Here is a 13851-nt window from a genome sequence, read left to right on the forward strand (position 1 = left end):
ACATCGTATATATCCCAAAAAGGAGAAGATTTTACTTTTATCCCAGGAATAAAGTGGTTTTTAGAGGCAGCCTTGAATGATGGGGTATATTCGAACCCGTGCACAAGGGTGTTTCCGGCTGAGGGCCCAGGATGAGCAAAGGCGTGGAAGTGAGAACGTGCAGGACGTGGCTGCGAGCTGCCAGCAGGTCGGGCTGGCTACTGCGTGATACCGGGAGTGGGAAGCCAGGGTGGGTCTAGAGTGTGGAGAGCCTTGAGCGCCAGGCCAGGGAATCCAAATATGATTGCCTGGAGGGTGGGGACCCACAGAAGTTTTCTGGGGCAAACTAGGACTCCCCACATGAATCGGTTTCCAGACAAAAGCATGTCCTCTCTCAGTGTCTCTGGGACCACACTCTCCATCACTTCTCTGCCGGATTAGAGTGCCAGCTGCCCCACTGTTCTCCCTGTGGTTTTACCCATCTGATCCATCTGCCAAAGGAGAAAGTCCCTAAACACCTGTCTGACCACATCCCACCTCTCAAGAGCCTTCCACTGGCTCCTACCATCTATGGGATCACACCCAGAACACCGCAGTATGATGTCCTGGTGTCCAGTGTGGAGAGTAGACCGGACGGGACTACTCCGTGATCTCAGACTTCCAGCCTCCAGAACAGTGAAAAATAAGTTTCTGTTGTAGATCGAGGCACCCAGTTTATGGTACTGTGTTATAGCGGCCCGAGGTGCCTAAGACAGTGGTGGTGCTCATCCAGGGGTGATGTGCGTCTGCTGTGTGCCAGCCACCAATCCTCATGCTGACAGTCACTGTTTCAATTAATTTCCTGTACAGTCCTTTGAGGATGGTACTAATGTCTGCATTTTATAAATAAAGAACTGAAGGCCCACGGAAATCAAGGACCTACCCAAGCCACACAGCTGGGGTGTGGTGGAGCTGGGATACAGAGCTCAGGGGGTTAATATTGAACTTAGAGGTTAAGACAGGTGGGGTGTCTGATGCCAGAGCACACGCTCTCCCTCCACTAGCCTGTACTCTGAACTGAGAACTGAAGACCTGGTCGGATGCCAGGTCCACAGGAAGGCATATGACCAATCTGTTGCTAGCCCTCTGTCACCTCTCTGCCTCTGGCCTTGGGTTCAGCGCCAGAAACAACTCTTCCCAGCCCGGGAGTAATCCAGGCCACCATCACTGCTGCAGTCACTGTTTGCAATGCTATTTTCACACCATTTTGGCTGCGTGGGCTAGAAGAAGGCTTCTGGTCTCAACCCTTCCCTGTGTAAAGGAGGAAACTGAGGCTTTGGGGGAGATTGGGCAAACCACACTGTTTTAGGCACCAGGGATACAGCAGTAAACAAAACTGGTAACGAACTTGTCCTCAATGTCTTCTAATATTCTAGTAGGATCCCAGGACCCTGCCAAGTCTATATTCTCCTCTGCTTCCAGAGCAGGGGTCCTCCTTGACTGTCAAATCTTCCTGACACTGCCTCTTCCGAGGAACCCTTCCTGACCGACCACCCTAGCCTGTCTCTCTTCCCCCACCAAACACGCACAGAGCTTGAGACTAAGTTGTTCAAGTGGCCACATTGTCTCTTCTTGTCCACGGCTGCCAGTAATTCCTGGTTTCAGGTTGGAGGTTTGTGTTTCCACCCAGGGAGCAGGGGCAGTCTTTCCCTCCCCCCACCCCTGCCCCCCTCATAGCACCCCCTCAGCGCAGGGTTCGGCATACAGCACAGACCTTCAAGGATTTTCCTTCTGATGATGGACACCGCAACCTCTCCATGACATCCTTCCTAATGTGTCCCAATTCTTAAATGCATCATTCATTCATTCATTCATTCCAGGAAAGAGAAGATCAGGACTTCTGGAAAAGACTTGGGAGTCATCCACTACCAGGGCAGCGTTCCAGCTGGAGGATGGATGAGATTCCCCAGGAAGAAGAGGGAAGGGAGACCTGGGGGAGAGACCCGAGGACATGACAGATCCTTAGGGGGAGCCAACATCTGAGAAGTGGGCAGAAGTGAGGGAGGAGCAGAAGCCATCAGAGAGGTAGGAGGAAACTCACAAAGAACTGAATCTTGGAAGCCAGGGGGAAAAGCAGGTTTCCACTGGGGAAGTACAGTGGTGGCATGCGCCAGAGAGAGGCCAGGCCTGCAGAGGAGCCCGGGCCATGCTAAGGAGGGCTCAGGCAGCCACGGCCCAAGCAGGTCACCGGAGTCATGGGCGCAAGAAGCCAGACCTCCATGGCTTAAGGAAGTGGAGACAACGTGTACCACGTGCTCTGCAGAAATGTGGTGGAAAAAGGAGAGACACATGTGGGCTGGAAGCGGGGGGAGATAGCAGAATTGAGGAAGGACAGGGAGTAGATTAAGAAGGAGCCCAGGAGAGGGCAGGCAGGATGGCAGGTTTGGGCTGGAGGGGCGGTTATCGCTGGAAGGGCCCAGAGAAGGTGGCAAAGGTAGATTCCGGATGAGGCCTCCCGCCCTCACACTGGATGGAAGAGGAAAGGGTGGCTGATTTTCCAGAGGAGCCCTGGGGGGATCTGGGGGGACACAGGTCAGAAAGGCAGGACCTGGTGGGTTTGGAGGTGGTGCAGACAGCAGTGGGAGAATCTGGTTGTCGGGAAGTTTGAGAAGGGAAGGGAGGGAGGGGCTCGCCCTGCTGGGTGGTGGTGGGGACCTTCGGGCATCAGTGAGGTGGGCACAGCAGTTGTTGAGGGGTGCTGTGGGTTCTGGGAAGCCGGAGAGAAGGAGGTGGTGGTGGTATGACTTCTTCCCACCCCCGGGGAGGAGAGAGCAGGCCCGCTGAGCCAGGCTCCCCCAGATCACCCACGAGCCCCCTACAAACGCGAGGCTGCCGTGACTCTGCTTCTTCTTTTTTTCTTTTTTCTTTTTGGCCGCGCTGTGCAGCACGTAGGATCTTAGTTCCCTGACCAGGGATCGAACCCGCGCCCCCTGCAGTGGAAGCACGTTGTCCTAACCAGTGGACCACCAGGGAAGTCCCCCTGACTCTGCTTATGTTCCTACTCAAGCCAGAGAGGTGAGGTTGAGTGGGGTTAGGAGGGGACACCCCCACCCGGGATCCCCCAGCAGTCCAGAATTTCTGCAGAAAGGGCTTCCCCGCTGCCCGTCGAGGTCCATCTACTCCTGGCATGCCGTTTGCCCTCAAGACAACGGCAACAGGAAAATCGCTCAGAAGGTGCTGCTGTCATTTTATTTTTGTGAAAGGTGCACAGGGACTTAGGGACCCAGCAAGATGCCATCATCCGGCCATGCCTGGACACTTGCAGTCCCCGCCCTCCTATAGCAGCTGCTCCCTTTCATATGGTTTTGAGTGGTTGACGGTTCTCCTGTAATCTGAGACAAAGTCTGCCTCCCTATAACTTCCCTGTTTGATCCAAAGCCCACCCGGGGGGCCACGGCACCTCGGTGCTCCTCCTGTCCTGTGACCGCCGCAGAGCCCATGCTCTCTGTACCCGATAAGCCGTCGGCTAAGCCGGCAATGGCATTGGCGCGTTAGTTCTTATTTTCCAGAGTCTGCTTGCTGCGGAGGCCGCTTCATAGGTGGTAGTGGTTGGGGCAGAGGGACTAGCCTATCCGCCGCTGACAACACGAGGGTGAGAACATTCCTCAAGTTCCTGATTCGCAGCCTTCCCTGAGCTGAGATCTGGGGTGCCTCCCCTACTGCTGGGCGATAGATAGAACCCAGGGCCCAGGGAGAGGGCCTCGGGGATGCCCAGGTGCCCAACGGCTCCTGCTCATGCCCCGGGCCAGGCCAGAGCTTCCAGTGGGCAAGACCCATGCCCTGTCCTCCTTCTCCTCTTTCTCCCCTCTCCAGCCCCGGCCAACTTAGGGATCCCTGGGAAAGGCCCCTCTGGCCCCCAGCTGCTGCCTGAGCCTGCACTCTCTCTGTGCCCTAACCACCCAGGCAGCACTCACATGTGGCCCCCAGGCCGGTCCTCCCTGGTGAGCATTCCCTCCTTCTCCATTAGCATCTGCCGGAAAGTCCTGACCTTCTGCCGGGTCTCCTCCTCTGAGTACCTGTGGGGCACAGGGAAGATGAGAACTGCTGTCTTGGGTTTGGTTTCCTCCCCAGCTGCCCGCCCCCCAGCCCATCCCCCCAGCCCTCAGTCACGTGGGCACTTTCCAGCTTGCAACGACCTGTCCAAGGTCACACCACCACCAAGATTCTCAGTGCTGGGGAGGCTCAAGGCCTACCCGTTTTGCACCAACTCAGCCAACCAATCAACTAAACAAACAAACTACCAGCCAAACAAACACATAAACTACAGGAAGTGTTGCTCCCAGAAGCGGGGAGACCCACCAGGGGAGACGGGGCCCTTCCTCCTGGCCCTCCCCCACCCCAGGGCAGGCCTCCCTCCCACGTCCAGGCTGCAGTCACTCTCTGGAGACATTTTAGGGGACAAGTGAGACCCGTGGCCTTGACACATACATGGCCTTTTCTGCTTTCCCGCTTCAAGGACCTCTGATCCTCACAGTAGCCTGGGGAGATCCTCAGCGCATCCCCGCCTCGGTAAGGTCTAGGCTGCCAGGTGGCTGGCCCAGGATCCCGGGGTAGATCCATTGCTTCCCAGCTTGGGATGGGGGGTGGATGGAGTCTGGGCCTTGGGTGGAAGCTCCCGACTTCTCTACTCCGCTCTCCCTCCCTCCCTGAGGCTAGGGACCAAAGCCCAGAATTATCTACCCCTCATCCTTGTTCCCACACCCTGGGCTTGGTTGTAACCTCTCTCACACCACCACTGTGACAGATGTCCGTGCTGCTCCCGGGGTGGGGGGGTTCTGTGCTCAGCCAGCCCCCGGCCCTGGGTCCAGCACACGCAGCTGTCCACTGGATGCTGCTGGTTGAGTCTTGGGGTCCCAGGCTCCCACCCTCTCCCCTTCCTGGGCTGCAGGTCATCGTCCTGGACAGAAAATATGGTGACCAAATAGGAACCGAGGTCCCGTCTTCTTTGTCATCTGACCATCCACCCTCTGTGCGCACAGCAGGCCCAGCTCGGCCCACTCAGCCCGTCCATGAAAATGCCACACTGTTCCCTCTCAGGGACCCCATCTCTTTTCTCCTTCCTTCCTCTCCTTCAGCAAGCATTTGGGATTGACCCTACCTTTTTGGAGAGCAATTTGGCAATTCTTTTCAAAAGGCTTAAAGGAAAATGAATACAGCTTTTGACTCATAAATTAACTTCCAGGTTTGCTCTGGGGAGTAACCGTGGCTAAGCACAAAGATGTGACTCATGGCATGTTTACAGCAGGATGGATTCCCACCCCCCCCACCAGGTTAGGTGTCAACGTTTGTGTTTGTGTTTCCATAGCAAACTGAGCTTCCCGGTTCCTGGCAGGTGGTTCATGTGCTAGTCATCATCTGTTGACTCCTCTGCAGTCTGCACTGGCCTGGGAGTTCCCTGAGGGCAGGGACCTTGTCTGTCTGAATTGCTGTTGTGTCCTCGCACCTGGCACCTTGCCTGCCACACGTGGCATCCAAAAATGTTTGATAAATGAGTAGATGGTGATGGAGAGGACTGAAGAGTTCGAAGGTGGAATTTTCATTTTGGAGAGATGGCTCTGGTGGCCGTGTGGCTGGAGGAGAGGGAGGCCGGCCCTGGGCTACGGCAGAGGTTCGGGGGGAGGTGCTGAGGTCAGAGCTAGAGAGTGGGCATGAGGTTGGAGGGGGAGAAGTGGACGCAATACCATCTGGTAGGGAGAACGGCTGCGACTCGGAACTGGTTGAATATGTCGGTAGGGGGGTTAGGAGAGGAACACTACCTACTTCTTAACCATGTGTCCCCTGACCCCCAGCTGGGGTGTCACCCTCTATAGGTTTGGGCACCTCTGCGGCCCACTATAGGGAGGATTTTTTTTCACCATTTTAACTTTTTTTTCTTTTTTTTAATTGACCTGTTGTTGATTTACAATGTTGTGTTTCAGGTGTACAGCAAAGTGATTCAGTTATATATACACATATCTATATTCTTTTTCAGCTTCTTTTCCCTTATAGGTTATTACAAAACATTGAGTAGAGCTCCCTGTGCTATGCAGCAGGTCCTTCTTGGTTATCTATTTTATATATAGTAGTGTGTATATGTTAATCCCAATCTCCTAATTTATCCCTCCCCATAGGGAGGATGGAGTCCAGCCTGGCAGCGGGAGGAGCCCGTCTCTTCCAACCCCCACCATTTCCGCAGGAGTGTGTGTGTCTCAGGTCCTGCTGTGCGGACACCACTGGCCCAGCTTCACCAGCCCTGGGCCTTGGCTTTTACGTGTCCGCCTTGGTCCCTGTTTAGCATTCAGCTGGAGGTCCCTAGGCCTTGCTTGCTGGGCAGGACAGAGCCCTCGGTCACCGGGCTCTGAAGGAGGGAATCCCTCCTGCTGTAAGCATCCCCTGAGTCACATCCTTGGTCCTTTTCTGAGCAGTGGAGGCTCAGAGGAACTGCTTCCATCTCACCTTCTCCTCAGGAGACCAGCTTGTCATTGTCACCAGCACAGAGAAAAACAGTACTGGCCCTTCAGCACTGCTGAGCCCCAAACTCAGAAACCCCTGGGAGGGAGACACCAGCTGGCTGGGCCATCGGCAGGGGGCTTGGGACCTGGCAGGGTCAGGAAGGAGGTGGACCGAGAGCCAGGCTGGGCCAGACCCCCAGCTGTACGGGAGGGGCTTCAGGCCAGGGTCCAAGCCGCACGCCTGGGGATCTACAGAGCACATGAAGGCTGGGAGGTGGGAGCGAAGCCCAGGATTCATGAAGACCCGGAGCAGGACGTGTGCAGGGACTTAGGGCTCATCCCAGAGCCGGCAGGTGTAAGGCGAGGTGACTAACCCAGCACCTGCTGTTGGGGGGCCGCTGTTGCTGGACTGAACCGACTCAGTAGGACCCCTCTATGTGCCGGGGTCTCTTGCTGGGAGAAGCTGGGACCCAGGGAGGACATCTGGTTATTGGGCGAAGCGGTCTCAAGTGTGACCACCACCTGGAGTCTCCTCTCCCCTCGCACCTCTCAGCTGAGGCCACAGGCATTACGAGGAGAGGCAGAAGAGCCAGGCCATCCTGTGTTCGAATCCCAGCGCCCCCACTTTCTAGCTCTGTGACCTTGGACAAGTCCGCCTACTTCTCTTAGCCTGAGCCTCTCCATCTGTGAAACGGGACAGTAACCTGCCTTTCCAGGTCGTCACAGGATTAAGGGAGATAATGCGTATAAAGCACTTTGCGCAGTGCCTGGCACGTAGCAGGTGCCCATAAATGGAGCTGATTGAGGATTATTCGTCCCAGAGCTGTGGGGACAGAGGGTCTAGTCGTCCCAGGCACCCTGCCTTTTTGTACCCTAGACCCCTCCCAGGTCAGCGTGGTCCCGGGTCAGGAATCACCTGGGCCTCTCCCCTCTGCTCTCCCAGGAGGCAAAGGCTGAGGAGAGGGAGGCTGGCATCCAAATCACCCACTCCCTGAGGATGTGGCAGCACCTGCCAACTTAAGGCCACGCAGGAGGCCTGGCTGGCTAAAAGTCAAGGGCTTGGACAGGGGAAGCGGGTAGGCAGGGCAAGGCTGCCTGTCTCAGCGCCGCAGCCTACTGGCTCCACTGCTTCCCAAGCCGATCTGGCGCCCTCATTGCCGCTTCACTCTTCGGGAAGGATGTGCCAAATTCATTTTTGCTTGGGGACTTCCTGGGTTGCCCTCTGGGGCTGGGGTGGGGGGAGGGGACAATGCATTTCTTTTTTTTTTTAATTTGGCTGCGTCGGGTCTTCACTGCTGCACGAGGGCTTTCTCCAGTTGCGGCGAGCTGGGGCTACTCTAAGTTGCAGTGCGTGGCTTCTCATTGCGGTGGCTTCTCTTGTTGCAGAGCACGGGCTCTAGGCGTGCGGGCTTCAGCAGTTGTGGCACGTGGACTCAGTAGTTGTGGCTCGCAGGCTGTAGAGCGCAGGCTCAGTAGTTGTGGCGCACAGGCTTAGTTGCTCCGCGGGATGTGGGATCTTCCCGGCCCAGGGTTCGAACCTGTGTCCCCTGCATTGGCAGGTGGACACTTAACCACTACGCCACCAGGGAAGTCCCGACAATGCATTTTTTTTTTTTTTTTTTTTTTGCGGTACGTGGGCCTCTCACTGTTGTGGCCTCTCCCGTTGTGGAGTACAGGCTCCGGACGCGCAGGCTCAGCGGCCATGGCTCACGGGCCCAGCCACTCCGCGGCATGTGGGATCTTCCCGGACCAGGGCACGAACCCGTGTCCCCTGCATCGGCAGGCGGACTCTCAACCACTGCGCCACCAGGGAAGTCCCCGACAATGCATTTTAAAAGAGGGTCCCAGCGTTGAAAATGTTTCATTCTGCCTGTCTTTGCCCAGATCCGGCATTTCCTAGATAATTACTTCCTCAGTCATTAATTTGATCTTCACCACAGCTCTGAGGGGGGTGGGTGGCCTTACTATTCCCATTTTACAGATGAGGAAACAGAACAGGGAGAAGGGAGGATTCAAAGCTCCAAACCCAGCTAGGGGCAGAGCCGTGCTCTGTCCACCTCGAGTGTCCTCATAGGAAGGGGCATGGGTAGGATGTGGGGGGATGTCTGGGGCCGGAGCTGGAGCATCACGTCCCAAAGGCTGGGGGCGCTATCCCCACCCCCAAGGTGGTTGCCGGCTGCACGTGGAGGCTGCCCAGGAAGATGACTCCGAAGGCAGCGTCAATCACCAGTGAATTAGCCGCCATCCATCAATATTAAGGAAGGGATTTCTTTTTAACAGGGCCAAAGAATGTGTGTTCCTGTGACTAGTGGGAATATTTGTCAAATGTCTGAGAAGCTGGTAAATAAATGCGAATGACCCAGCGTTTCTAGGAATGGATATTAATGGCTGGATTTTATAACAGAGCAAAGGTCTCTAGTGTTTATGGAGCACTTTCTGGGGATTGGCTCCGCATGTGGGAGTCCTGCATGTCCCTTAGTCCACAGGACACTCGGAACAACTCTCCCCCACCTTTAAAAAAATTTTTTTTTACTTTTTTTTTTTTTCCGGTACGCGGGCCTCTCACTGTTGTGGCCTCTCCCGTTGCGGGGCACAGGCTCCGCACGCGCAGGCTCAGCGGCCGTGGCTCACGGGCCCAGCCGCTCCGCGGCATGTGGGATCTTCCCGGACCGGGGCACGAACCCGTGTCCCCTGCATCGGCAGGCGGACTCTCAACCACTGCGCCACCAGGGAAGCCCTTTTTAAACTTTTTATTCTTATTTTTATTTATTTATTTATCCCCCCGCCCCGGCTTGCGGGATCTTAGTTCCCTAAACAGGGATGGAAACCTGGGTCCTCAGCAGTGAAAGCGTGGAGTCCTAACCATTGGACGGCCAAGGAATTCCCAGAACAACTCCCTATTTAACAGGCCAGTAGCTGTGACTTGCCCAAGGTCACAGGCCAGGGCTGGAAGCCCGGACTGCTGGGCTCCAGAGTGGCTGTGCCCTCTACCGACCGCGCAGCCGCTAAGAGATGGGGAGGGGAGGTGGATGGTAACTTGAGAGCTAGCTTTGTGGGAGACTCCAGTCTAAGGACCACTTGGAGTGAGAGCTTGGGTGGGGGAAGGGCCCCTGACGGAACATTTGGAGGCCTGATGGGTGCTTCCTAGAGAGGCGTAAGTCCTTGATGCCAGGGGACGGACACCAAGGACACGGCCAAATGCCGTCCCCCTCCACCGAGGCTGCCCTCGTCGGATAATAAGCCTCCCAGTGCAGGGGGAGATTCAACCGGCGGGGTGGGGCGGTTGGGGAGGGAAGGCCCCTGAAAGGTTGGGGCTCTGTGAGGGGGAGGCCTTTCCGAAGGGGAAGGTTCAGTGAAGAGGAAGGGGCTTAGGAAGGGGGCGGGGCCCTGTGACGGAGAAGGGGCGGGGCTCTGGGAGAGGAAAGGGGTGTTTTCCTAGAATGAAGCAGGGAAGGCTGGTTCTCTGCTGTCCCAGTAATCCTGTTTCCCAGCCACTCCCACACTCCCTCCACTTCTCGAGTCTCCCAATTCAGCAGGAATTGCAGGTTTAATTAAGGTCTGGGACTTTCTCTGCAGAAGGATACTCCATTCCCCACCCGCTACTCCACCCTGCCCCTTGGGATCTCATTTCTTTGGCCACATGCACAGCTCATCAAACCTGTTTTCATTGCCAGCTGGAAGCCTCCTTTCTGTCTGTCTTCAGCAGCCTTCCACCCATCCGTCCCTCTCTGCAGGGACCCTCCGCACCCCCACCTGGTCCCCACCTGGCGGTGAACACCAAGTCCCCGTGCCCCTTTCTTTTCCTACAAGCGGCCCTGCCTGGCCTGCCTTCCTGAGGGCCTTGGGTGGTGGTGACTATCTCTGTCTGAGCCTCAGTGTCTTCTGGGCTCCAAAGGGACAGTGAGCCTTGTCTTGGCTGCCTCTTAGGGAGCCCAGGAGACCTGGATGAACAGACAAAGATGTGGTTTGGAAGGACTGCTGTCCACAGGCTCTCTGTCCCCATGTGGCTCCAGGCCCTAATGCACTGGGCATTTCTGATTTCTCTGCTCACTGACAGTGCAAGCCTGATGGGCGGGCCCTGCTCCCCACTCTGACTCCCTCAACAGCCAGCCCAGTAGTTTCAAAGTACAGGGCAGATGCAAAAGGGAGGCTTGGGAATACCAGCTTTCCTTGGAGCTGCACAGATGGGAATGGCTTTGTTCTCTGTTTCTTTGCCTCCAGCTCCACGTGTGAGGGCTGTCCTGTCTCCACTGGATTTTCAGGGGGAGGTCCCTAAATCCTTACTGATTAATGCGCAGCCCCTCCTTCTCAGCCTGACGAACTCCTACACGTGCTTCAAGGCCCATTCAAATGTCTTCTCTCATAATCTCCCCTCTGAGCTCCTGAAGCACTTGACCCTCTCCTGTCCTGTCCTATAACCATGATTCTAATCTGTCTTATGGTGGAGTTGGTTGTTAACATGTTTGTTTCCCTTCTGAGATGGGGAAGGAATAGGGGTTGGAAGGGTGGTCTTTGAGGAAGTGACTCTGATTCGGCTCTGGGGTCCACCGTTGCCCAGAACAGTGCCTGGCACACTTGTGTGCCCCTGTGACTGGTTCTGAACTAGATAGGGTGAAACCTAAGCTTCCAGGGTGGGATTTCTTTGCTGAAGCCACAGGCAGCCCTCACACACAGTAGGGGCCACTGTACTTTCTTGCCTGGCTGCAGCATCTGCTTGGCAGAGACCAGGCAGCTCGATCCACCCATTTTATAGAAAGGGAAACTGAGGCTTTGATTTATCATTGATGTTTACAGGCCTCTCTCCTGCACTGGGCTGGATATTTCTGGAAGGCATGGACTGTGACTCCTTGGCTTCTGCGAATCTGAGCCCAGGTCAGAGCTTGACATAGAGCAGGAGTTCAAGATGGCTTACTGGTAGAATAAACTAATAAATGAATGAAAGTTCGGCTGGGCTTGCAGTGGTTCAGATTCTGACCTTACAGGCTCCCGGGTCCCAACGCTGGCTCCGCCCCGGCGCCGCCCTTGGTTCCCTCCACGCCCCCAGTGCCCCGCCCCGGCCCCGCCCCCTCCCGACTCACCCCTGCTCCTCCATCATCTCCTGCAGCTCCATGCACTTGAGTTCCACGCGCCGCTTGCGCTCGTGGTCCAGGATCTCGCGGTGCGCGCGCTTCACTAGGCCGGGCTCCGCGGCGCGCAGCTCCTCCTCCGCCCGCGGCCAGGCCCCCGACGAAGCGCCCGGCTGCGGAAAGCCGTTCGCCGCGTCGGGCGGGGACGGCATGCTGGCGGCCCCGTTGTTCACTGTGGAGGACATGGTGGCTGCTCCCGGAGCTGCTGGCCTCGGCCCTGCGGGGTAGAAACAGACACCCGGCGGGATGGTCACTTCTCGGCCACCTGCTAAGCTCCTCTCGGCGCGGGTTAATCCTGGAGATTTAAAGGACCACTCACGGCTCTAATCCGCTTCGCCTCATGCTGCAGAGCCGGGCTGGTGGCAGGTTTGCACCTTTGGGTCACACCCCAGGGCATGAGGGGGAATCGGACGGACACTGGGCTTTCCCCATCTGTAAGGTGGGTGGATTCAGGCCGGACTAGATGGGCTCTAAGTAACCTTCTCATCTCCAGGGACCTAGTACCACTCAGGACAACCCTCTCTGCCTTGTACCAATGCCTGGCCCCTGCCTGCCTGGCTCCTGCCTGCACGCCTGCTGGCAGCTCCCCAGGCAACCAAGTCGGTCTCTGGGGAAATTTGTTGGTTTTATTCTTGTTTTTCCTTCAGGCTCAGTTTAACACCCCCCTTCTCACTCCCCAGTGCCCATTCTCCTGGCTCTGGCCCCTGGAGTCACAGACCACATGTGCTTCCCCCTCCCAGGCTGCTCTGGGACAGCCCTGCCGAGACGGGAAGATGGAACCTTCTCCAGGCTCAACTCCATTCCCACCTCAGATGCAGTTTTCAGTTCCCACTTGGATTTGGCTAACTTTTCCAAAGTCCATTCCAGGTAGGGGCCTGATTGAAGCCCACAGGACTGTCCCCTCCTTTGTTCTGGGAACACTGCTTCTGAGGATGTGCCCAAAAGTGGCACTGACATTAACTCTCCAGGCAGCCGCATCCTCCTGCCGGCTTGGGATGGGATAGGAGGCAGCATGGCTTGGGAGGTGAGAAGCTGTGGCTTCATGCTAGACCCAAAGTAGAGCATGTGCCTACATGCACCCTGCGCATGTATAAACGCGTGTGCGCGCGCACGCACACACACACACACACACACACCAAGGACTTATCTTAGCAGAGGGGAGGCACCTCCTGAGCTATTTCCATTTCCTTTCTCCAAGGCTCTGCTAGTTGCTAAGCAACAGGGAGGCCTCCTTCCCAGGGAGTGGGATGGGAGGGAGGGAAGGGGTGGAGGGAGGTGAGAAGAGAAGGAACTGGGCATGTCTGGACATCCCAGATGGGGCCCTCCTTCGGTACAACCCCCCCGCCCAAACACATACTCCCCTCACTGGCCTCAAAGTGCTGGGGGGTGAGGGGTGTTCAGAGCCATGGAGTCTGAAAGGCAGAGAAGAGAAGGGGACTGTGAGAGGAAAAAGGCTCTGAAGGGGACAGTGACAGGAGGTGACAGTGGTAATGAGAACACAAGCTCCTTTCATATGTCCATCCCCCCACATGTCTGAGTTCTAGGTCAGGCTTCTCTACTCCTTGTTTTGTGACCCTGACGATGTCACTGCTCCTCTCTGAGCCTTTGTTCCCGCCCTGTGTCCGGGAGCGTCATCCAGATTCTTCAGAAGAGGAGGGCTCTCGGGAATTTACAGAGCAAAGCTGTTCTTCTAACCCTGCTTCCTGTCTGTCCCCAGCCCAGCCCTGCACCCCAGCTCCACCAGGCCTTCTCCTAGGGTGCCCCACAGGCATCACCCACTCACCAAGCCCCACACAAAGCTCTGGGATCCCTGCTTGCTACCTGCCTTGGCTCCGGTGCATAGCTTACGGCCTCCAGCCAGGGACACGCGTGGAGCTTGGAGAACCCCATTGTCCTGGCCCCCCACAGCTCACCAGCATCAAGTTTGGTCCCTCATTCCCTCTGCTCAACCTTGCTCACATTTATCCATCTCCTTCTCTCTCGTTACCGCCTCAGTTCAAGCCTCTCCCTCTGGTCCACTCTGGCCTCAGCATCCTGTCTGTCCCACCCTCCCCGACCTCTTTCTGTTCATCTTCCAACAGCAACCTGGGAGATTGGTCCAGGAGCAAGTCAGCAAATCATGCCCTGATTAACAGCCTCTAGTGGCTTCCTGTCACTCTGGCTTCAAGTCGTGACATGGCCTGTCTCCTGGACTAGCCGTCCCCTGCTGCTCCCACACAGATTCTCCAACCCTCTTGCATCCAGGCCTTTCCCCCTGCTGCTCCCTTTCCCTGGGA

The 13851-nt window shown here is 56.5% G+C and overlaps 1 protein-coding gene across 1 annotated transcript in view; it reads right to left on the reverse strand.

The window, feature by feature from the left end:
• The window catches only part of SRRM3 (serine/arginine repetitive matrix 3), a gene marked incomplete at both ends in the record, with an annotated part of 32843 nt that extends 21083 nt beyond the window's left edge, over window positions 1–11760 (reverse strand). Inside the window, 2 exons of the mRNA XM_082856651.1 lie at window positions 3933–4034; window positions 11528–11760. Coding sequence (XP_082712777.1) covers window positions 3933–4034; window positions 11528–11760 — 335 coding nt within the window. The remainder of the gene's footprint in view (window positions 1–3932; window positions 4035–11527) is intronic.
• Window positions 11761–13851: the final 2091 nt, after the last annotated feature.

This window comes from Leucopleurus acutus (assembly GCF_964270905.1).
Source record: "Leucopleurus acutus genome assembly, chromosome: 16".
In the NCBI taxonomy this organism is placed as follows: Eukaryota; Metazoa; Chordata; class Mammalia; order Artiodactyla; family Delphinidae; genus Leucopleurus; species Leucopleurus acutus.